Source organism: Panulirus ornatus, chromosome 58 (assembly GCF_036320965.1).
Source record: "Panulirus ornatus isolate Po-2019 chromosome 58, ASM3632096v1, whole genome shotgun sequence".
Classification (NCBI taxonomy): domain Eukaryota; kingdom Metazoa; phylum Arthropoda; class Malacostraca; order Decapoda; family Palinuridae; genus Panulirus; species Panulirus ornatus.
This window is the reverse complement of record NC_092281.1, coordinates 27,437,147-27,462,573: the sequence shown is the minus strand read 5'-3', so window position 1 is coordinate 27,462,573 and position 25,427 is coordinate 27,437,147. Positions and strand designations below refer to the sequence as shown.

The 25,427-nt window shown below is 38.7% G+C and overlaps 1 protein-coding gene across 1 annotated transcript in view; it reads left to right on the top strand.

Annotated features, from left to right (window-relative positions):
• Window positions 1-6,354: 6,354 nt before the first annotated feature.
• The window catches only part of LOC139766688 (uncharacterized), a 375,409-nt gene continuing 356,336 nt past the window's right edge, over window positions 6,355-25,427 (top strand). Inside the window, exons 1-4 of the mRNA XM_071695606.1 lie at window positions 6,355-7,312; window positions 9,233-9,351; window positions 17,151-17,273; window positions 22,116-22,367. Of these exons, the coding sequence (XP_071551707.1) occupies window positions 17,207-17,273; window positions 22,116-22,367 (319 nt within the window). The 5' untranslated portion in view covers window positions 6,355-7,312; window positions 9,233-9,351; window positions 17,151-17,206. The remainder of the gene's footprint in view (window positions 7,313-9,232; window positions 9,352-17,150; window positions 17,274-22,115; window positions 22,368-25,427) is intronic.

Genomic DNA, 25,427 nt, shown 5'->3' with positions numbered 1-25,427 from the left:
CCATGTTGTGTGCTTACTTTCAGCCACAGATCTTCAATTTCCACCACTATCTCTTGTAAACTACATCGCACAGCTTCCACATATCTCATTTCACTAGAAATATCCAAATCTTTTGGCTTACTCTTTCAACAGTTGAGCATACCAGAAAAATCTTGCCCAAAGGCACTACCTTTCATTTTCATATTTCCCGTCTTGGTGAAGTTATGCTGATCTCCCATTCTCTATTTCGGTACACTAACCTTTTCAAAACTTGCTAACATTCACCATCTTAAGGAAAATCACTATAAAGTTTCACACAAATTAGGAAATATCGAGCATTCGTCCAGGTGCCTCTGGTTGCAAGTTCAACTTAAACCGCTTTTTGAATGCTCGTAAGGACACGATTACTCATTATCCGGTAACTCGACCCAATTAATCCATGTAAAAGTGTACTATTTAAATCGGGAATTCCCTGTCGCCAACTCAGTTGGAAGTTAGATTTTTCTTTTATACATGCCACCCAATTATACCCTATTCCTGGCATTTAGCACCCCATTCACTAATCCTTTGTTACCACCGTAGCTCCTTCCAAATTAATTGCCTTCACGCCACTAATGTTTGTGACGACAGTGACAAACCCCCGCTTCTTGTAATCCCTAATTTTCACCCATAGTGGAATGGGATGGCGAAATGGACCAAGGGATATTGTGGCTTCAGGAATGGTTAAAGGTAGGTGTACCAGGTGTTTTACAAAGAATGTGGAGAAGTGACCTCTGAGATGATTTGAAAGTGCGGGGCCTGAACATGCAGGCGGGCGCAAGGCACAATTACAAATTGGTTTACAGGGAACGACTTTCTGGCAATGTGTAGTGTCATAATTAAGGTATATGAGGCGGTGAAACTATGGAAATCTTTGGGTACTGGTTGGTTGTTTTTTACAGTGCAGCGTACTTGACAGCTACAGAGGCGGTCTTTATAGTGACGGGTATTTCCAAAAAGTAAAATGAGGGCGTGACTCGTATTTGTATGGTTGAAGGGTTTGATTTGTTGCTTGTCTGGACATGATCGGGGTTTATAGGTAAAGATTACTGAAATGTGTAAGCCTTTTACTTTTTTTTGGGGGGGGGGGGGTGTTAGGCGGTATACAGTTCTCTTACACAGTATTGGGTGCCAAGTATGTTGAAGTGGGCTTTGTATTTTTAAGCATACTGCAATTGTTCGCAGTGCATTATTTTGTTTGTTTTACAACTTTGTTGTATTTACTTTCTAGTGGGTGAAAGACCTGGCAGTTGAGGCGCTAGTTCAGTGGAGCGCATGAACCATTTCTGGAGTATATTGAGGGATTCTTGTCCAAATCTGATGCATTTAGTTTGTGTGCTGATCTTACTGATATGGGGAGCGAGTGTCGAATGTTATGCTTAGAACCGTTGGTTTGCTTAGTAGGAGGGCGTCCATTCAGCGTGAGGGGAGGGGTTCTAATTGAATTCGTGTTTGTCTAGGATTAAAGTGATTGAAGGATTCTTTGGAGACAGAAACATAATGTTTTGGATGAACTATTGTATATATATATATATATATATATATATATATATATATATATATATATATATATATATATATTATACTTTGTCGCTGTCTCCCGCGATAGCGAGGTAGCGCAAGGAAGCAAACGAAAGAATGGCCCAACCCACCCACATACACATGTATATACATACACGCCCACACATGCACATATACATACCTATACATTTCAACGTATACATACATATATATACACATATACTTATTCATACTTGCTCCCTCCATCCATTCTCGTCGCCACGCACGAAATAGCATCACCCCCTTACCCTGCGCGCGCTAGGTAGCGCCAGGAAAAGACAAAAGGCCACATTCGTTCACACTAGTCTCTAGCTGTCATGTCTAAGGCACCGAAACCACATCTCCCTTTCCACATCCAGGACCCACAAAACTTTCCATGATTTACCCCAGACGATTCACATGCATTGGATCAATCCATTGACTGCACGTCGACCCCGTTATACCACATCGTTCCAATTCACTCTATTCCTTGCACGCCTTTCACCCTCCTGTACAGGCCCCGATCGCTCTAAATATTTTTCACTCCATCCTTCCACCTCCAATTTGGTCTCCCACTTCTCGTTCCCTCCACCTCTGCTACATATATCCTCTTTGTCAATCTTTCCTCATTCATTCTCTCCATATGACCAAACCATTTCAATACAACCTCTCTTGCTCTCTCGGCCACACACTCTTTATTACTACACATCACATCTCTCTTACCCTTTCATTACATAATCAAACCACCTCACACCACATATTGTCCTCAAACATTTCATTTCCAACACATCCACGTTCCTCCGCACAACCCTATCTGTAGCCCACGACTCGCAACCATACAACATTGTTGGAACCACTATTCCTTCAAGCATACCCATTTTTGTTCTCCGAAATAACGTTCTCGCCTTCCACACATTCTTCAACGCTCCCAGAACCTTCGCCCCCATCCCCACCCTGGGACTCACTTCCGCTTCCATGGTTCCATCTGCTGCCAAATCCACTCCCAGATATCTAAAACTTTCATTTTTATTTCATACTATTCGCCATTTCCCGCGTTAGCGAGGTAGCGTTAAGAACAGAGGACTGGGCCCTTGAGGGAATATCCTCACCTGGCTCCCTTCTCTGTTCCTTCTTTTGGAAAATTAAAAAAAAAAAAAAAAGAGGAGAGGATTTCCAGCCTAATTTATCGACCAACCCCTAAGGGTTGAGCCATTCCTCCCTTTCTTAATCTTTCCTTTATATTTGAGGTTAGAGGTACACATGTTCCTACTCCTTCGTTATAAGTTTCACAAAACTTTTCACCATAATGCCTTAGTTTCTGGCCACTAAACTACACTTCCAATGTTACTTATTTTTTTAAGATTTCGTGATTATGATGTATGTGCTCTTTTCGTCTTGTCTCGCCTCTACTTTTTACAATCTTTATTAACCACATAACGAAAAGTGATAATATCAATGCTTGTGTGTGAAGACAAGATCTAGTAATGATGGTGTATCCGTTCCTGTTATCGTAGGTTGTTTACTGCCACACTGATACCTGAATTTTTCTTGTTCACTCTATGCTTTGTCATCATGAGTACCCAAAATCCCCCATTATCAGTCCTCTACTATCTCTTAAATTGCTTACATGAGTGTGTGTATGTGTGTGTGCTTGACAATTTTTTCCATCTTACGCCTACTGTTAGGGAGCTTAACATACTGTCCCCGTCTATTGGCATTTTGTTATTTCATTAGAAGTTCTTTGTTCACCATGTCGCTACTTCTTCCTTCAGTAAAATTGTTACACACGTCTTTCTCTTACTAGTTGTCCTGTATGTTCCCCCGTTTCCGTATCGTAAAAAATACTGTTGGAATCGTCCCTTGTATTTAACATTCTTTTAAAGTTGTCATGACGTCTACTTTGTCCTTCCTCGCTTCTACAGTTCGTAAGACGAAGGCCTCCGACCTCTTCCTTGTAGCGTAGCTCGCTTGCAGTGACTGCAAGGTATGTTGCCCTCTTTTGGAAGGTAAATCTTTGTTTCACTAAATGATACTTTGGTGGAACATGCTCTAATGTGATTCTGGTTTTTTACTGTGGATTGCTTTTTCCATCTTCATTTTGACGCAGTTGACAAAAGAGTACATAGATTTTCCGATGATTCCAAGACCGCAGTGATATGTCTACCTATTGATGTAATGCACCGCAGGAATGGCTTAATGGGCGATTATCATTGCAAATTTTAAAGCCTGGCAGGGAAACAAGAAAACTTTGTAACATCTTAACATCGTAGAAACTAGTAAGGTCAACGGCAAGAGAGAGATGTAGGTGCAATCAATGGAGATCCAAAGCCAGAACCGCGTATTCATGGACGATACAAAACTTTTACGCATATTTGGTTTCACTTCCTTCAGCTTTAGTAAGAAAATGGCTGCAACTGCTTGTAGTTTGACGTTTTTTAAACTATACACTAGTTTTGATCATTATGCTACAGAATGGATATGTAGTGCTTGAGAGGATGTAGAGAAGGATGACAAAGCTGATAAACATAAAAAAATGTCTTATTTTTGGAGACTAAGAATGCTGACGCATTCTCTATTAAGGCCCATTGAATGACGTGCTTTAGGTGTACAAATGGAAATTACGAGAAGGGATACACATAGAATACAAGAATATAAACTCAAGAGAGAGAACACGGTAATTGATTTGTTTGAACAAGTTAGGTTCGATAAAGTAGGTTGTGTTATAGACACAAAGACGACGATTGGAACAAGTTGCCAAGTGAGGCTTTAAATACCAACCCTTTAGTAATCTTAAAGATTAAATGAATGAATATGTAACCAGTGGCTGGGTGTAAATGTCGCATATGATCAATGAAATTTCTTTCTGCAACATGTCAGTCTTATATTTTTTGTCCTCAAACAACCGTCACCCATCTTCATCGCCCTGCACTTGGGTTGAATTTCTTGAATCATGTATCTGTTGTCACAATCCTCAATACTTCTTATTTCTCCCGTAGGTTAGGAAACTTTACCATCTCATGTAGACATTCAAGTGTGACTGCAGTCCTGGCAAGTTGTATGAATAGACCAAGAACATGAACGACCCTAACCATACATAACCCACGTAGATCACCACTGGTTACTTTTATTCAGTCTGGAAAGTCACGTCCGACATGAGTCCTTTGTTCGCTTTCATTTCACTAACTTTTAGTTCTGCAATTGCGCCATCCTCTAATGATTGCTATTCATCTGTTTGTAAACTCATTCATTTGTTGATTGATGCTTACCAGCGTGCAGCGGAAATTTGTAAAATACTCCGTCAATGCAAAAGCAACCGTTCCATATTATTTGTCTTCCAATACTCACTATAGGTCAAGTTTTGGATTACAAGATCTGTTTCCTCAGAGCTTTTCACTTCTCACTTTGGAAGTTTCATATTTGCAAGAAGTGTTTCAGTCGTTTCCTGAATGGGCTTCACAGGAGTTTACAGGCTGTACTTGCTAATGACTGGACCGTAGCTGGAAAGTACCTTGTCCATTTAGTTCTCATTCCAGCGGTACAGTTTGGTTTGGATAATGATTTTAACACAGCGGGGAAACAGTACAACTATTACGTCAACCAGACCAAAATAGCTCTGTTGATCTGTAGCGACGCATCCTTTGTAAACGCAACAAATCCATTCTTGCTTGCAGTCATCGTCCTCATCTGAGGCTCTCGTTATGACGGCACCACTTGGTGTGGGCGACCCGGGTGCCTTTTGCAACATATCACTTCACTTCACAGCCACTCCTGCCAACAAGCACGGGTTACTCCCCAATAACGTGTTGTTCCACAACCTTTAATGCCCATTAATCATGATTCACACCTCAGATGGAGTCAGTAAGGGTACTTTAGGGTATCCCCGCAGGTCTCGTTGGGAGTATACCGTACCCATGTGCTCAGTCGTTTAGCTATGGACTTCAAGGTGCACACCTCCATTTGCAAAAGTCTTAAGCCGCCATATAACCTCGTTCACGCCTCATCCTTCCTACAGCAGCACTAAGAGACCTCGGCAGCGTCTCTCGTCCCTCCTGAAGCAGCACCATGGGACCACGGCAATGCCTCCTCTCTCGATACAGTATGAAGCTAATTAATCATCGAAGAACTACGCACAACAGGGACCACGGTAAGGTGAGGTAAAATTCGCACCCGCAGCATAGACTGTCCCAGGTGGCCCTAAAACTTTCGGGTCTGCTGCCTGCAAGTAATCGAACTGACACAAATAGACTGTGTTGACTCCCTAGTCACACACACACACACACACACACACAGAAAACATTCATATCGAGGCCTTTCGCTGCAGCTTATCCTCATTACACCTTCCCGGGTTCAATTTCATCGAACGTGTATCATACTAACTTTGCAGTCTATCAGGGTTCCCTTAAGTGTTGCGCCATCTGTAAACATCCAGGTGGGAGGATATACAGTTCCTTTTGGTAAGTCATTCACATACCGGTCCCGCGTCACCCACGGTTGAATGAAAAAGTGCTTATAGTTTTGCTCAAATGTGTGATTCGAATCTAAAACCTTGTTCGAATCTGGTTCGACCACCTGATGTGTTGGAACGCATTGAGTCCGACGGTAAACTCAAGGAGGACCGACAGCCTAGTGATTCGGATTCTTCTCAGGTGTGGAACACTCGTGTGGTTATGTGCAGGCGATGGAGGGGAAGCTCTCAGGAGAGAGACAGGAAGATCGGGCAAGAGGCAACAAGTTGATGTGCAGGAGGAGAGGTGAACCCCAGGAGGTAGCAACTGTATTGTCAGATTGGAAATTCAGGACCCAAGAGCGGGTGTGGGGCTTCACAACTGGCAATGAAGCACCTGGAGTTTCGACCACTCTGGAAAGAAGAAGTGAATCTTGACAGTGGAGGGTCAGGGTCCGAGGCCGGAGCTGTGGAGAACCTAGTGACAGTTGGATGTCAGGAAGTGGTATAAATGGACCTCAGGGTAATTGGACAAGGGTCTGGATCCGGCTTTGTTTCTGGTAGATAGTGATGACGTGGTGCGGGCAAAACGCCATTTAGTGAAGTGACAAGAGAAGGCAAGTGTTGTGGCTCTTATTACAGGAGTGATGCCAGGCAAGAATCTGGGTACCTGGTACTGGCTAGAGGAAGGTACGGAAGTTTGTCGAGTGTTCGCCTCACTGCTTCAGTTGTCGTTATGGACATAAAGGCTTGGTGGCGCCATTAGGATTCTAAAAGTACTGTGGCAAGAAATATCACGGGAAGAATGTGCTGAGAAAATACAGGAGGGGAGGAATATGTTATGTGGTCAGGCTTACAATACAGGGTCAGTCATGTGTGATCAATGACCTAAAATATTTGTTATGGTAAAGTGAAAGATGGTGACAGAACGTATAAGGCTTGTTGATGTGGTGGACCTGCTGACTAATAACACTTGGTCTCCTAACGGTGATGGGTGTTGTGAGGCACCGGTAGGGACTGTCCCGGAGCCTGTGTCGGAACCTGATTCATGGTTTTCTTAGCTGCGTAGTCGGAGTGAGCCAACAGTACTACTATAACAGTTCCGGTACGGGGGGACCTAACGCTTGGTCTGAGGTTACTCTGTTGTTAATCTTATGGTAATCAAGCTGCTAAGGTTGAGGATGGGAAAAACGCTTAGAGAACGATTGGAAATACTGGAGAAGAAACGCACTAGTGAGCAGGGGTCTTAGGATACACTTGAAGAGATTTCGGTGGCAAGGATGATAACACTCAACGTCACCTTACTAACTGGTACGTAAAATGAGTTTGGGATGATGAGGTAAGGAATATTGGTCTTATGAAGGTGATCATGGGAAAATTACACCAATGGGAAGGATGTAGGAAACCTGAAATAGCAATCGTTAACAGGATGACTGATTTGCATTGTTATATATTACATGATATTGGCAGTGGTAGTGCAGGAAACTGGGAATCGGAATGGTAAACAATTGCCCTCTAAGAACTATGAGAACTTCATTCTGAAGGCAGATGCAGACGTTATGGGAAATTATGAAAACCTTCAACGAAATGAGAAATGGTGTATATAGGGGTCAGGATACGAGTTGCTGAGGCCTGTATAAACCTTGTTAATGTGTATGTAAGTCAGGATTCACATAGGTTAGAAAATTAATTGGTAATGGGGATGTAAATGTTAAGCATGACGAACCTGGCTCCAAAGACAGTAGGAACTGGAGCGTTGTCATGTGGCATCAGTTCCGTAGTGATTATCATGATGCAAGATAGCTGAGGGATGATTCACCTGATCATTCAAGGGGAGGGAGGATTGACTATGTATGTCTGTTGCATACACAAGGTCGAGTAGTCAGTGTGAATCACTGAGGGATCACCTTGCACTACGTACTGAACTTGCATTAGAGAAATGTGTGTGTTAGTTACACATGACACACACTGACTAGGAGAAATATGACGACTTCATAAACCAAATGACGGGTTGGTACAGTGAATATCAGCTACATGATGTTGTTAGCTTCTGTGAAGATTTAGATAGTCAGATAAGGGGAGATTGTCACCACCAGAAATGTTCTGGAGCACAAGGGAGCCACTGTGAGGAAGAGATGTTATAATAAAGTATAAGTTAGGGCGTGGAATGACACGTTGAAGAGGACACACAAGGACTGGGTAAGATCATGGAAGTCTGAGGAAGAGAATAATGGTTTACGAGAAGTGGCAAAAGCGTGTAGTGTGGTTAGGTGGGATGCTAGGGGAAAGCATTGGCAAGATTTCTTGAGGATATTTCGCTGAGGTAAAGGCCACTGAGGAAATCTAGGGTGAAGCTAATGATAGGATGAGAGGAGTGAGGAGAGGATTTGGTGTAGTAGCTGGTCCACAGAGGGTGGCTGATGATAGAGAAGTGGGCGGAACTTAACCTGTTATCACCATTACCACGGGATTGAAGAATTCTGACTCTGAAGGAAAGGAATTTGAATATGCTTGTGTTAATAGAAGAGACTAGTCGTGTACAGATATTACAGAAGAGGAGCTTGTAGTTGCAGGTAAGACTGGAAAGTCTATTGCCCCGGGGGCAATATCTTGAATTGTTTGGGGAGTATTAATAAGGACCTTTGTTAGATTCATCTGATACAAACTTCAGAAGGGAATATTGCCCCAAAAGTGGAAGACTGTTATTGTACTAGTGCCAGGGGTCAGTCATTGGAGGCTACAGACCTGTATGTGTAAAATGTTAGAAAGGATAATTGTAGATGGGTTATAATACCTCTTGGGTGGTAATATTTCCAGCAGTTTGTATGGCTTTGTTAAGGGTAAAGGTACAGTCACCGCTTGAATTCGTGTACACAACCCATCAGCCCACCACTACTGATTGTGGTTCCTTGTATCGTTGAGGCAAGAAAGCAATGTTTCACAACAAACAAGGAATTATCGTCACCATTATCAGCAATTACTTCAGGAATCTGTAATAAGAAATATTTGTCTGTTGTAGGAGGTATGACATTAATCATAACTGTTTTGTAATGCTGAAAGTAGATTGTAATATAAAGAGAAACGGGTAAGAATTTTTAGTCGTATTCGACAAACTACACGATTTGCTAATCAAATATACCATAACATTTATATTGTAGAAAATGGTATTAGTAATAGCTACTGCTTATGTTTATTTCTATAACATTCATGCTTATAATATGTTTATTACAGAAGCGAACTGCAAATAAGAAACTACTCCTTTAACGACCGTCCTACGATCGTTACCCAATACAGTCATCTTCCCCATTGTTTCCAGTGTCTCGCCTTTGACTCCAGACTCGAGCAACCAGGTAAATCCTAGCACAAAATCTACATAATGCTACTCCACCATTCCTCACTTCGTGAGGCACGTCGTGGTTGGTATGTGGGCGACACTAAAGCCATTTAAAGTGGTCCAATTCCCACAACGAATAGCCTTTAAGATGGACAGCCTCCATACCAACACACCAGCCGTAACGAAGGGCAATGATTTTTATCTTTAGACTGTATGTTTAGATAAGTTGTACATTATTAATAGTAGTTATATAAATGTGTTCGAATGTGGTTCATATCATCTTTCCATATTGCACACACAAGTACGCTCAATTCTCTACCTGAAATAGGAAAGATAAAGAATACACACCTTACACTCCCATGCATTGTAATGGTGGAAGTCAGATTAGGAAAGTAGTGGATGTTGAGGACGGGAAAGTGATCTGTGTATGTATGTATGTATGTATGTAATCAGTATCATATATGATACATAAGAAATGATATTCAACAAATGTAACTCATTATCACAAGGAAGATGTACTAGTAGGGGGAAGTCAGCCCTAATATTCTACCTACTCGTTTCACACATCAGTAACGACCGACCAATCATTTCATAGTCTTGTTCCTTTATATCTACAGCCTTTTTCCTCCTCTCGCACAGAACAGGAAACTAACACTATAGGTTATGTCATTTTAGTTAACGATTTACACGTGAAATGTTTTCGTTCATTTGATTATCATAAAGGCAAATTTGCTTCATCTATTTGCGTGAGTAAACTTAATGGTTGTATAGTATATTTTGCAATGCCATTGGAATGCACCCCTGTTGCATAGCACATAACTATAAAATCATTTCATATTATGCTTTGTTTTTTATGTAGTAACCGTTAAGTACAGATGAAGTGCTGCGCTAGATTCTGTAATTAAAAATGTTCCAAGCTATTATGATTCTCGGATTACGGTGAGAAACTATGGTGGACATTGTTTCGGTTTCTTACCCGTAGGTGGAACCAAAATCTGTGGTGGTGGATATGAGAGGGTATACACCGACAATGGAGCGTTGAGTGTGTGTAAAGTTTTTGTAGACTTGCAAGGTGCCTTTGATAAGGTAAATTGTCAGATAGAAGTATATGAATTGGCAGACCTGGGCGTGTGAGGCAGGATGCTAGGGTGGATCTCATATTACCTCGGTGAGAGCTACGTCAGGGCAAATTAGGAACTCCTCAAGGAGGGGTCTAAGTCCGACTTTATTTTGTATACATGGTCGGGATATCCAACTTACGAATGACGTATGTATCATGTGATCGTTAACTGACTGCAGATGCTGCACCATGACTGTCGAGGATTGGGAAAAGTAGGATCGGTAGAATTCAGCTGAAAGATAAGGCAATGAGTGCAGAGTGTTGATGTGATGAGGAAGGAATCAGATCTGTCATACATTCATGGTAAAATAGTGGAAATTAATTTGAATAATTGAATAAGATTGATAAGAGGAGGAGGAGGTCTTGACATTGTTTGAGAGTTGCATAGTACAAAAATGTAGGGCAGAACTTGTGAGGAATGTGAAGGAACATAAGGTCATGTACAAAGGGGGGAGGGGGGGGGAGAGAAAACGGATGTACTTATTAGGCTATGAATTGTATATAACGCCATGTACGTTCTAGACCTGGTATCTGAGAACGTGTTATATTGATGATACATCAAAGAAAGATATACTTATTTTCTATGATAGTTTAGTAGATGGAAAAGGAAGAACGGCCTCGAATATTGATATGGGAGTTTGATATATGTGAAGAAAAGAATGATTGAGTATTGAATATTCAATTGTCCAATGCCGTTTACTCTACTTAAGGGAATTTATGCTCTCTCTCTCTCTCTCTCTCTCTCTCTCTCTCTCTCTCTCAAGTCAAGGATGATAGAAAGAATGTATAGGCACTTTTTGTCGATATTAGAGGAACATTAAAGTCGCTTAATAGGAGAAATCCTGTTTATGAGGGATTGTTTTATTAAGAATCTTATAAAGGAAATTAATGTTTAGTTTCACTGGATCCCTTCTCATTTTGTGAGTTATCCAAGTGAGGCAGGATATGCTGGCCGAATGTGCAGCTGTTAAAGATGAAATTGACGTCCCATGTTACTTGTATATGAGGCAGATGAGGACGTTCATCACGGGTGAACAAGAAATGAATAAATGTAGGATGAAGAATGACATGTTGACAACAATACTTTAAGACACTGTATAATAACAACTAACAATATTATCTGGTATAAAAAGGATTGTTAGTGACCAGATGATATTTGGACTAGGATATGTTGGCAATATGGAACTTTCCGTCATGGAAGAAAGGTGTAGTGTGTGTAGTTGAGGATGGTCACACATGAGAACATTATGTTCTGGTGTGTGTGTGTGAATGCGGAGAGGGATGTTAAAACTGACTTTATAACACAGTTAAAAGAATATAAGAAAACAGAAACTGTTTGCTTCACCGAGATGACTTGTACTGTGTATCTTTTTTTTTTCTCTCTCTTTTTAGGGGTGAGAGTAATATGATGCTAATATGTGTACAATTACCATTGTACATATAATCAGTATTGGACAAGAACGTAATTTCTTGTATAAGTATAAACAGAATAGTGTTATGTGTATAGTAACAAATGTTCAGCGCTGTATGGGTATAATGTGTAATGTAAAGTTTGCAAAATTGGACGAGAATAGAAAACTGTCACATCCTATTGTCTTGCATTTTTATATATGACAATACTTCTTAACTCGCTCACATAGTTATTAATCAGCCTTCCATGTGGCAGTGTCAAATTCTTTTTGGCAGTCCAGATACAAACGCTACACCCAGGTCTCACTTTCGAGTTTTATTTAAACGCCTATTCATTATGTGAAGACATTTCTGTTGCAGTTGTAGTGATGTACATTTTCTAATGTTCCAGTGATTATACTTTACATTTAAGAATTGTCTCTCATGGAAGTCAGAATTACCTTGCACCAGTTTGATAAGAATTTATTCCTTATTTCTGATTATAGAGTGGGAAGCGATTTTTCAGTCCCTGGAAAGTTCAGTTCTTTGATGAAATAGAGAAAAGTATTATCCTGTTACAGTAGCTAGTATAGGACTTGCTGTTGAACCAATGGGATGTTCAGAAAGAGCAGTGGTGTGAAGTAAAAGACAATGATAACAGTTTCAATCAAGGGAAGCACTAGTAGTAATAACTAGAGTAATTATTACCCTTTATAATTTATTTCGTAAGTCCGGCACGAAAAAAATATCAGTCATGAAAGATGACATTTATTCTGAAAACCGTAATTTTAATGGTTTGTGTTTGTATGAATTACTGCCAAAATTCCTTATACGTGGAAAGGATGCACTTAAGTGTTGCGATATTTTTTTAAAATCTGAACAATAACAATCGAGTATAATTGTTCCCTGTTTGGTTCCTTACTCCCTTATGGTGGCTAGAGTTTTTTTTTGTTTTATGGTTCCAGTAATGCCAAAATAAATTTTGATCTTTCTAAAATTGTAAAACTCCATGCTTAAAATCCTCTAAAGTTTCATATTTTGCTAGATTTACGCAATAAATGTATTTAGAGTGACAAAATGTACTAAAAATGCCTAAATTAAAAATCTTTTATAAGACTTTGTGTATTGTTGACATCCATCCTATTAGTTTACTATTGATTTGTTTCATGAGAACAGCTCATGCTAAGGTCTTGGTTGTTCAACACTGACAACCGTGGTATAGGTATGATATTAATAAATCAGAACTATATGGTTGATAACGAAGCAATAATTTGCTTCACAGAAATGCGTAGCGCGTGATAATGTGGGTACTAGATACAATGGTTCGCCCGAGAGTTTACAAATGTTAGGCGAAGGAACTGGCAAGTAGACGGACTCTCAGGGCATTTCTTTCTTGGGTGTAATTGTAATCTGCTTGGACACATTGCCAGGCAGGTTAGTGGGTTCAGCTGGTGTCATATTATTTTGTTTCTTCATAAACATAACTTGTAAGATTTTGAGTGATGTACATTCATAGGCGGCGGATTACGAAAATGTTCAGTGACGGGAAGTTTGGTGGTAACTTATTTTATGTTTTTCAGTGAAGGACTGTATAGTGAGTAGTCAGTTGGTCAGATAGACATGTATACGAAGATTTCGTTAAGTGCTACCACTGATCCACATTCATCATGCAGTGATTATTGTGCGGCGGCACCGGTGGGTTAAATTGTATAATACCGATTTAGTTTGTTTTTCCTTGTGCTAATGTCATACTGGATTTATCGACGTCATGTAGACTTTTCTTTTTCAGACGTTAAGGTTTTTGTACATTTGATATCAAGATTAGTGGTAATTGGTATAGAGCTTTGACCCTTCTCCATCTTGAGATCTGGGGGGGAGTGTTGACTTACCTGAACCCCTAATGAGGGGATTCTTACCCCTGACCAACCTCCTTTACCCTGCCTTTGTGAAAATAAATGTGAAGTTCCAGTATCATTGTTAAGAACAGTTGATAAATCAAGGAACAGAATTGCTCAAGGAAATTAATTATCAGCGTAATACAGTTTGATCCACTGGTGCCAGTATATCCATCAGCAAGATCATTTCAATATTTTTATTTAAGAAACACTCTTGGTATCAGGTTAGGGAGATGTATGTTTGAGTACAGTATCCACTTGCCCTTAGAACATGTCACTGGGAAATCTTGGCTCCTTCACTTTCAGACGTTTTCTGCCACTCCAGACTCAGTTTTGGTTCGCCATTTGTGCTTCTATATTTTTGGATTTATAATTTTTCATTGAAGAAAAGTCCTTGCAATTACTGAGGAACAATGTTCCAGTGAAGATAAGTCTTTGCAATTACTGAGGAACAAAGTGGTGATTGGAAATGAGAAAGAGTTATTTAATTTTCTTTTAAAACATAAGATTAAGTCCAGCATAAGTTATATGAAAAAAGTTTACCCAGTCTGCTTGTTCCAGTAAAGGGTAAATTACCAGATTAGGAAGATATCAAGACGAGCTTTGGATATAGAGTGATTTTAGACTTAGTTGGATGTGTGAATATAGCATACTCTAGTTATATGAAAGCCTTTTATAAGGTCTCTCATAAAAGATTAACCTGTGAATTGAAGATGTACCAGGTCAGGGATTTGTGTATCAGTTAAAGATATTCTTAAAGTTTGAAAGTGGAGATGATAGTTAATTGCAAATCTTCTAACTAGAAGAGAGTAACTAGTGGATTCCCCCGGGGATTTTTATTTGGACCAACTTTGTTTGAGCTCTACAGTCATGATACTCCTTAGTCCCTGAAAAACCACAGTGATCTTTACCTAGTGCGGATGATATGAAAATTATCAGAATTATCCAGATAAAGACTGACTGCATATGCTTACATAAGGGTATGAAATGTATGAACCACTGGTGTGAAAAGTGGTTTTTAAAATTTCAAGAAAAGTTCAAAACTGTAAAGATTGTAAAATCTAAAGAACCTGAAAGTCATTATATATCGAAACAGGGTCATAAAGTGATGGAAAGATCCGACTCTGATAATGATGTGAGAATGATGATTAACAGCAGATTGAATTTTGACCATATTTCAGAAAAATTAACAAAGCATGCTGTATATTAGGAATGATAAAAAGAACCTTTGAATATATAGATAGTACAAGCTTGTGAATGTTATGTACAAGCCAATTCAGACACTGTGTAATAAGCAAACTTGGTGTAGAAAAATCATATTACCTTGATCGAAAATTTGCAGGAGCAGCAAATTGGTGTTGGGACTTCGTCATCTCACATGAGGAAAGACTGAAAGCTCTAACTGTACCTAGCCTGTCAAAGTGAAGGCAAAGAGCAAATTATGTTAATGAATGAGAGATAAATGATACAAGGGGACATGAAAAATTTGAAAAAAATACCAAGATTAGATATTGGAAAGTATGCATTCAGCAGTAGAGTAGTTGATTTATGGAACTGTTTACCCCCAAGTGTAATCAAGCTGGAACTGAAGTCTTTTTAGTGGAGATTAGTTATGTTCTGATGCAAATGGTATGTCCTCTTTGACTTTAGAGCTACCATTATAACTGATCTGGTCCTGAACTACAGTGAAGATTTAGAAGAAGAGTTAGTGCCATAGTTGTGCAAAACTTCCTTCCAGAAATCAACTTTGTAATTATGCTTATGGAAAGGCTGGCCAATGGCACATTCACTGGAAGTTGGTGTGGTGCTTAATCATGGGTATGTTTGTTTTTTTGGCATTAATATTGAAGATTGTGATTATATCATGGCAACTAGATATGGTTGTTGTAGGTTTTGTAAATACTTCACCTTCAGTTATGCTAATTAGCCCAACATTTTTCCTTATCCTCATAACCCGTGCCAGAACTACTTTTGTTGTATAGCAAAATTACTCTGTATCAAAAGCTACTTAATTGAGTAAGTTACCAAGTAATGTAAATGTAGGTGAAACACTTTTATAAAATCTGCAGAATTTGGATGGATAGTTAAATTGTTCATTTACTGTTCCTGGTCACAGATTGAAATCTATGGCATTCTTGTATATGTTACAGAAGTTGTAGATATGTCTTGCTTTATTTTGTGGTTGTCGATATGATACGTAAATCATTAGATTGTTGCGTTTGAACATTTTGGTGGCTCCACTTTAGAGTAGAGATTATAAAGGAATTTTGATAGCTTTGTTCATAAGTTTTACACAGGGGGTTGCTCACTTCTGCTAAAAGCTGCAATCATGTTGGAAAGTTAAGTTTGGTGTTCAGATAGTTGTTTTGATTCACTGCCAGTCATCAATCCTCAGAGCTGTGCTAGGAATTTTATACTCAACATGAAACTGTTTATTGTAATGGGAAATGTCGTACTTTTCAGAAAATGCCAAGTGCAAAGGTGCCCTTAAGCTGTATTTTTACCAGATTTTCTGGCATAGTTTTCAAATGCATACATTTGATTTGCAAAGCTGTTTTATTTTGGTTTATGATTTCATTATTTTACCCAGTTTCTCGATGTTTTTAAACCAGAGTTTTTCCTCACATTTTTGAGATAATGGACACAAAGTTTTTGTCACAGTTCTATTTTGTCTTTTTCACAGAGGCAGGGCTTGATATCTCAGATATTTTGTCTTTGTTTTATTTCCTAAGAGTAGCAAGTTTACGCTACGGAATTAGTCATCTATGCCTTTTACCACCTTCCAGAACTCAAAAGGTGTATGCTTATGTACACTTAATCCATCTTATGTAAATGATAATGGAGTTAATAGTAACAATGGACATATTTTCTTTTTTCCTGGCCATGGTACTTTTTCTTGATCTAATCACATTACAGTACAATATTTGAGTTTCAACTTTGCATCCACAAACAGTAATACACATCAGTTCTTGTGACTTGCCTCAATTTTGTTTTTGTTAGAGGAGTTAGGGATATGTTGTATTGTGAGAATATAGTTTATAAGCAAAAGTCTGATTTATAACTTTCGCAAGTTCATTTTCTTTTTTGGTATTTGAGCTCTCATTCATTCAAAAGTGAGAGAGAGCCAAAGAAGAGAGCCATTTTTGATATACACTAGCATCTATACTTGTGATATACAAGATGCACACTTAAAGGTTTTGTATCATATTGTTTGTATACAGTAAACAACAGTATGAATCATTAAACTAGGAGAATTTGCCATTCTACTGTACATGGATGTTGATGTATGTTTGAAACACAAAGAACATTAAACTGATAAAAAAAAGAAATATGTATGAGAATTGAGCAGTCCTCTTTGTTGTACATGTTAATTTGCACTGCTAAATGCTTTGTGTTTTTGATGACTTTCAGGCTCTCTGAGATAATGGTCGTGAGATTAAAGATGCAAGGAGTAGAGCTTTTGGACAATGCTTGCTGATGTTTCCCAAGAACCTGTAGGTCATGACATCTCTCACAACACCAACAGCTGGCAAAGTAAGATTCTGATCAGCTTGTTGAACACAGTATGAGGCATTTCCGTTCACATTTTTATTTGCATAATATTGTACATCATATCTTCATTGGCATTTGTTAATTTTTTGAACTGTGGCAAAAACTTGAAACTACACAAGTCATGATAATTCACTGACACTGTCAGGTTCAAGACATAACCAGGAAGAAATTGTTTATAAAATGATATTTACAATGGTGAATTATAGGGAAACAAAAGATGCAGGTAAGATTTTGTTAATGCTTAGTTTATGACATAGATGAATACTCAAAAAATTCACCTGGAATCTTGTTTTAGGTAACATGTAGATTCTCCAAATATTTCCATAACTGTTCATCTACATTTGTTTGGTTTTGAATCATTGGTTTAAAGGGTTCATCAAGCATTGTAAAATGTTTAGTTCATCACTTCGTTGAATTCTCTATAACTCTTTCACTTTGAAATTCTGATATACCTCATGAGTATTTATATATACAAACTGCTACATTTCCACTTGCCCTATGGATGTCAAAACACTGTTGCCATTACTGTGGCATTTGTATACTCTCCAGCAATCTTGAAATTAACACCAAAGTCCTACATAGCCTGACAATAGTTTGCAGCTTTTCACATGTTATATGTACCATACATATGCAAAGTAAAAAAAACAGTAACATTGCTTATATATCTATATCTGTCAGCAATTTATTGCAAGGGACCTAGTATTAGTTATGGATGATCTGAATGCAAGGGTGGTTGGTGTGGTAGTTAATGGTATAACTAGGGGACATGAGGTACTTGTTGATGTGAATGAAAATAGTGAACAGAGTTTGGAATTCTGTGTTAAAAAAAGGATTAGTGATTGAGAGTACTTGGTTTAAAAGAAGGAACTTTCAAAATACCTATACAAGGGTGAGTGGGGCAGATGGAAACTTGGCATTACAAGTTTATACATTTATTGTTAAGAGGGCAACTGGTGGGATATCTGACCACGTCTTGGTAGAGGTGAGACTGGAAACTTGAAGAGGCTTTTGGAAAAGAGAAAATGATATGGATGGGAAGAGGATGAAAAAAGTGAGAGAGTTTGGGAAAGAGGCTTGTGTGAGGAGATACCAGTATAGCTTAGTTGAAAATTGTCATAAAGTGAATGAAACCAGGAGAGTGGGTGAGGAATGGGAGGTATTTAGAGAAGCATTGCCTACATATGTGAGAAAAGTATGTAGTAAATAGAAAGTGTGATATGGGAAGATGAGATAGGGAAGTGAATAGTTGGATGAGGAGGTAAAGTTGTGAGTGAAAGAGAAGAAAGAGTTTTATGAGTTACTTGCAGGGAAAGAGTGTGAATGATTGGGAAATATACAAGAGAAAGTGGCAAGAAGAAAGTGCAGGAGCTGAAAAAGAAGGCAAATGAGAGTATACTCAGGGAGAATAAGAAAATGTTTTAGAAGGAGGTTGATAGTATGAGGACAAAGAAAAATAGGCTGATCACTGAAAGGAGGAGATGGGGAAGAGGAAGAAAGGTGAAGAGGAGATGGAGTGAATATTTTTAAGGACTGTTGAATGTGTCAGAGGAGAGGATGCAGATATGGAATGTTTGGGTTTGGGAGGTATGCAAAGTGGGAGTCATGGGAAGGGGTTTTTGAAATGGAAAGAGATAGTGACACCCTTGTATAAAATGAAGTGTGTTAAGGCAGCTGGAATGGATGAGATTGCAGTTTAATTTTTGAAGCTCTGCTTTGTATGGTTTGCAGCTTTGTTATATTTGCTTTTGAGAGGATGGAAATCAGGCAGGTAAGGCATAGTTTAGAGTGGAGCTGATAAATTGTTATTAGAATATGTTCTGTTCCTTGTCCAAATCTGGTGCCACTTAGTGTTGTGAGGGCATTTAATTTGTGTTGCTTTTTTATTGACGTGATTGGTGTAGAGAGTGAATGTCGTGTATTTCATGTGATGCTGGAATGGCTGATGTTTTGTTCAGTAGGAGTAATTGTCCATGCAAGTTGAGTGGAGTGTATGAGTTGGTTTCATGTCTGTCTAGGGTTTAAAGAGTGAATTAAGAATGCAGTGGAGATGCAGACATTCTGTTATGGATTAGCCATTGTTGCAGTTTTCCTGCACATTTTTTGGTGTTATGGTGGTGTGATGTGATTGTGAGGTCATTTGCATGTGAAAGGATCTTCATCTTGTGGTTTGCTGGAGGTAATTGGAGGTCGTGTAGGAAGAGCTTGAAGAGGGTTGGAGAAAGAACTTTTTAAGCAACTCTATTGTAGAGTTTAAAGGTTTTAGAGGTGAGTGACTCAATCTTCATGTTGTGGTTGGCTGAAGTTAATTGAAGGTCATGTAGGGAGAGACTGAAGAGTTTTAGATAAAGAACTGCTCTTTTGGGAACAACATTTTGGAACTAAAGGGTTTAAGAGGTGAAGTCATTATGAGTGACATGTTTTGGTTTGCTGAAGGCAATTAGAGATCATTTAGGAAGAGATTGAAGGGAGTTGGAGAAAGAACTGCTTTTTTGGGACCTCCATTTTAGAGTTTAAGGGTGTCAGAGGTGAAACCGTTTTGAGTTAGTCTGCCATGCTGGCTGGCGAGCCATGAAATTGGTCTACCACTTTTTGTCATTGTTGTGGAGGATAGTGTCAAGTATATTTTGTGTGTTTTATGTGAAAGTTTATGTTGACAGGACCTATTGCAGGTGAGTTTTTTAAAGTTGTAATTGCGTTGTTTGTATCGATGTGAGTGAAGGATAGGTGGGCAGTTGTTTCCAAATGGATTTTTTAGGCTTTTCCTGACTTGACTCTTTAGGGGTGAGGTTGGTTTGTGGCTGATTTTTGAGGAGTATCTCTTGGTATGTTGTTTTTTTCTTTGGGAGTGCCAATTTGTAGGTTTCTTTCCTGTGAATGGGTTGGTGATAGGGCTTTGTAGAGTTTAGATGTGTTCTCTGATTTTTACTGATGGTGTATATTCTGTCTGAAATGATTTCTGCATTTTATGAGTCGTTTAGGTTGTGGTGAGAAGTTTGAAGTTTTATTTTTCTATTCCCATACTGAGGTTTTGGAGCTTTGATTCCATGTGCTGCATCAAGGTTGGCCAGCCATTTGGCTTTCATGTAGTTGTGTAAGTATTTTAGATGGTCGTGTGGATTGGATGGGCTGGATGCAGTTTTAGCCAAGTGTGAACGAATGTGGCCTTTTTTCTCTATTTCCCTGGTGCTACCTCATTGAAGCAGGGGATAGCAATGCTGTTTCCTGTGGGATGCGGTAGCACCAGGAATGGATGAACGCAAGCAAGTATGAATATGTACATGTGTGTATATGTACATGTCTGTGTATGTGTATGTATGTATATATCTATATGTTGATATGTATATGTGCATATATGGGTATTTATATATTTTTCTCCATTCAAACTTACCTCCCAATTAACTTGTCTCTCAACCCTACTGGACCTAATAACCTTGCTTTTATTCACATTTACTCACAGCCTTCTTTATTCATACACTTTACCAAACTCAGTCACCAGCTTCTCAGTCACCAGCTGCTTTTCTAAGTATTTCTTGCATACATTCTTCAAAGCAAACTCCTGATCCACACATCCTCTACCACTTCTGAAACCACACTGCTCCTCCCCAATTTGATGCTCAGTATCTGCTCTGACCCTTTCAGTCGATACCCTCCCATATAATTTCCCAGGAATACTAGACAAACTTATACCTCTGTAATTTGAACACTCGCCTTTGTCCCCTTTGCTTTTGTACAGTGGCGCTATACATGCATTCCGCCAATCCTCAGGCACTTCACCATAAACCATACATATATTGAATATCCTCACCAATCAGTCAAAAACACAGTCCCCCCCTTTTTTTTTAATAAATTCCGCAGCAATACCATCCAAACTCGCCACCTTGCCAGCTTTTATCTTCCACAAAGCTTTCACTACCTCTTTTCCGTTTACCAAATCATTCTCCCTGACCCTCTCACTTTGCACACCACCTCAACCAAAACACCCTATATCCCCAACTTTATCAAAAGATGCCTGTGGCATGAGAAAGGTGGGAGGTGGGCAGATTAGAAAGGGTAGTCAGTGGTGGGATGAAGAAGTAAGATTGTTAGTGAAAGAGAAGAGAGAGGCATTTGGACAATTTTTGCAGGGAAATAGTGTAAATGACTGGGAGATGTATAAAAGAAAGAGGCAAGAGGTCAAGAGAAAGGTGCAAGAGGTGAAAAAGAGGGCAAATGAGAGTTGGGATGAGTATCACCATATTTTAGGGAGAATAAAAAGATGTTTTGGAAGGAGGTAAATAAAGTGCGTAAGACAAGAGAAGAAATGGGAACATCGGTAAAGGGGGCAAATGGGGAGGTAATAACAAGTAGAGAAAGAGGTATATACTATAATACTGATTAGCTTTATACAGATTTGTCTGGGACTTAATGAATTGTAAAATTTATGTAATATTACTTAGGCTTTTGCTTTTGTATATATGCAAGTAAAATAGATTACAGGAACTAGGATGTACTCTGACCATACAAATTAGGGGTTGGATTCATCCCTGCAGCTGAGCAGAGTTAGTGTGGCAGAGTAACTTACTTTGGTTTGCTGAATTCTTGTCAGTCTGCCTTGATGAAGCCCTGGACCACCTTATGTCTTGTCCATGAGAGAGAGACATAACTCTTATTGAAATTTTTAGAAAGGAAATAAGTACATTACTGTGTGACCACGCACCTCAGTTTTTTGCACTTTGTCTGATCTTATGTTTTTCCTAAATCAATAAATAAAGTTATTTAATAGTTATTAAGGTAAGCATTAATGATGAATCAGTATATTGATATGTATATTTTATATCATTTCAGATGGTTTAGATGGTAGTGTGGGGGGCAGTGGTGGCAGCAGCACTGGGGGGATGACAACAATGTCTCACTGTCCAGATGCACCACCCAGCCCGGAACCTGCTACCAATGCCCCCTATACCCCTGCATCATCATGTTGTCTCACCCTTTCTCGAAGTTGCATTGGGGCAAGTGCCAATGAGAATGTTACTGTTAGATGGAGTTTGCCTCAAGATCAAGCTTCGCCATCTGATTGGCTCGGCCTTTATGTAGCAGGTGAGTACAGCTCTTGTAGTTGAAACATGAATGATCAAAGTACATACCTGTGAGCCCATATGATTAGCAATAAGTGCATATGGGATTTTTGGATTTTTTGAATAATGTGGTGTATGAAGGATGTAACTGGGGAAAATACAAAAATAATATATAAATATGATAATAAAGGTATTTATACAGTGTTGTATGGCAGAAATTAACGTGTGACTAATTTGGTAAGCAAGCAGGGGAACTCTGGAAAGGGGTTGACAGATACAACAGCACGATCTTGCATGTATGCTGTAAGGCTTAATACATTATTTATTTTTAGGCACACACATGAGGTAGTGGTAGTAGTTGGTAGGAAAGTAGGAGCCTCTGGAAACAAAACAACATTAGAGTAGCCTTTTCCCGGTAGCTTGTTAAGGATAAGGCACTGAAGGTCAAGAAGTGGCTCTGTTGTTCACCAATTATGTTGGCTTTTGCCTTGGCCATCCCTTTGAGGGAGTTCCTGGAGGAAATGGATATCAGAGATGTAGATGGGTAGATAGATTCTTTGTGAAGTTTAGGGTCTTTAGGCCTATCAAGTTCTGTAGTCATTAAGGCTGTCATGGTCAAATTTTAATCTCTACCCTAAAAATCCTTACATTTTGAGAAGCTAAGTATTGTAAGATCACATGCTTTCTCACTGTATGTAACCCACTTTGTGGCACTTTGATCACTTTAAAGTCTTTAAAAATTTATATCCTGCTAATGGCTTGAGATGGGTTCCTTTAGCTATGAAGATGATGGTTTTCATAATGTTTAACGTGCATATTCTCACAAAAATTAAAACCAACTCACTGGGTCTTGTTATTTGAGTTTTTCAGTCTCCTACTTGAATACTTGAAAACAAATGTTTTTAATATTACTGGTTGTTCTGTGATACCTTATCAAGGATTTTGATGGTCGCTGGTAAGTTGTTTGGAGAATATTTACATTAAATGCTGACATAAGTATCTTGGAGATGAGGTGACTTGGTAGAAACTACATAAATTTTCTTTACATAATTTTTAGTTTCATGCCAGCCAAATTTATTTTATTATATCTAAGGAATTCTTATGAAGTAACATTCTTTCAAACACAGAAAGATTAACCTTCTGCATTTACTAGTGGAAGATAGTTACTGCTTTCCTCTGCTAGATTTGTCAGAATGTAATGGGCACTTATGATGGAGCAGTAACATGTTCCTTCATCCTGTGAAAACTAGATTTACTTATGGGATGTTGCAGGGTTTGTGGGATGTTATTCAGTGATTTGTACAAAGACAACCTAGTTTTGGTTCCAGCCTCAGACATAATTGAGGCATTATTCATTTTGATATGCAATATTAAGTCATTGGACTAAGATAAAGTTTATGCTTGGACTTTTCAACTTGGATGATGGCATAAAGGATGTGTACCTTTTAAGATTGGGTCAAACTGAGTATTGAGATGCGAGATTGTGAAGGAACATGTTTTGGAAAGGATCTTATGGGAGTAAACCTCCATCATTTTTAGAAGTGCATCTAGTTCTGGTAAAGCATCTAGTTTAAAGATCTAAATATTGATAGAAATTTTTTTTATTGAGTGGCAGTTGCATCTGAAAAAGTTTTTGAAAGGCATTTGAATCTATGCTGAATATGTTTCTAGCTGCTGATGATGAAGGAAATTGAATATGCAGTGGTGAAGATTGAGTTTCCATGAGGCCTGTATGTGTAAGATTTTAAGAAGTACATGATCATTCTTTTAGTTTTAATCCTTAGGTGAGGGATATAGTCATAAGAGCACACAGTCTGTTAACTTGCTGTACATGAATTTTCAGTGAAGGACTAAGAATGAAAGGTTCCCACATTGCACCTTACATTGGGCCATGTTGGGCAGTTTAGAATCTTAAAGATCTCATAAAGGTATTTAGCACTCACACATACTCACAAGGAATAGTTAACTAACAGTAAAATGTATAAACTGGCATAAACTTTGAATATATTAAAGAGATGGTAATCACAGATATGAATATAACTTTATTCTAAAAAAACAAAGCATACCTAAATTCTTGAGTGGAGATTCTTTTGTTCCTGCCACCATATTGATGGGAGTTCCTGTGGGAATGGGCATTAGAGATATGAATTGAATTCCTCTAGCTCTTCATCGGATTCCCATTTGAATAGTACAAGCAAACTGCTTATGTTATTGCTTTAGCTGTTGGACAGGTTCTGATGAGTGTAGATTATATTAAAAGGTGGTGTTGGACAAATCATAAGAGTAGAAATACAGGTAGGTAAAACAGGTGATAAGTCTGTTGTGGCTTTATTTTCTTTAATCTAGCACAGCTGGGACAAGATTCCAATTACCTCCGATAATCACAGTAATATTTTTCTCTTAAGATTTGCTAATATTTTCTTACCACAGCAAGCCTGATGATAGAGATGACCAAATAACATTTGTGCTTTTAGCTTAAGTGATGTCAACGTTGAAATTGTTGTTGACAGCCTCATTGCTAGTTTCATAACCCATTGATGAGGTAATAGGGATAATTTTCATGCATACTTGAGGCATAGTTTCTAAATATTAAAAAAAAGATAGATTTTTTAAGTCTTGATCAACTAGAGCAGAATTTTCTAATATAAATAATGTCTTGTACGACTCAACATTCTGAGTCATTGTTTAATAGTGCTGCATGCTTATTAACCTCTTAACTCTTCTGGGATTTCCTTTTCAATCCTGTGAATCTCAGTTTTCAATTTTTTAAAAGATATATTAAACGTTACACTCGATCAAACCACCTCACACCACACATTGTCCTCAAACATCTCATTTCCAGCACATCCATCCTCCTGCGCACAACTCTATCCATAGCCCACGCCTCGCAACCATACAACATTGTTGGAACCACTATTCCTTCAAACATACCCATTTTTGCTTTCCGAGATAATGTTCTCGACTTCCACACATTCTTCAAGGCCCCCAGGATTTTCGCCCCCTCCCCCACCCTATGATCCACTTCCGCTTCCATGGTTCCATCCGCTGCCAGATCCACTCCCAGATATCTAAAACACTTCAC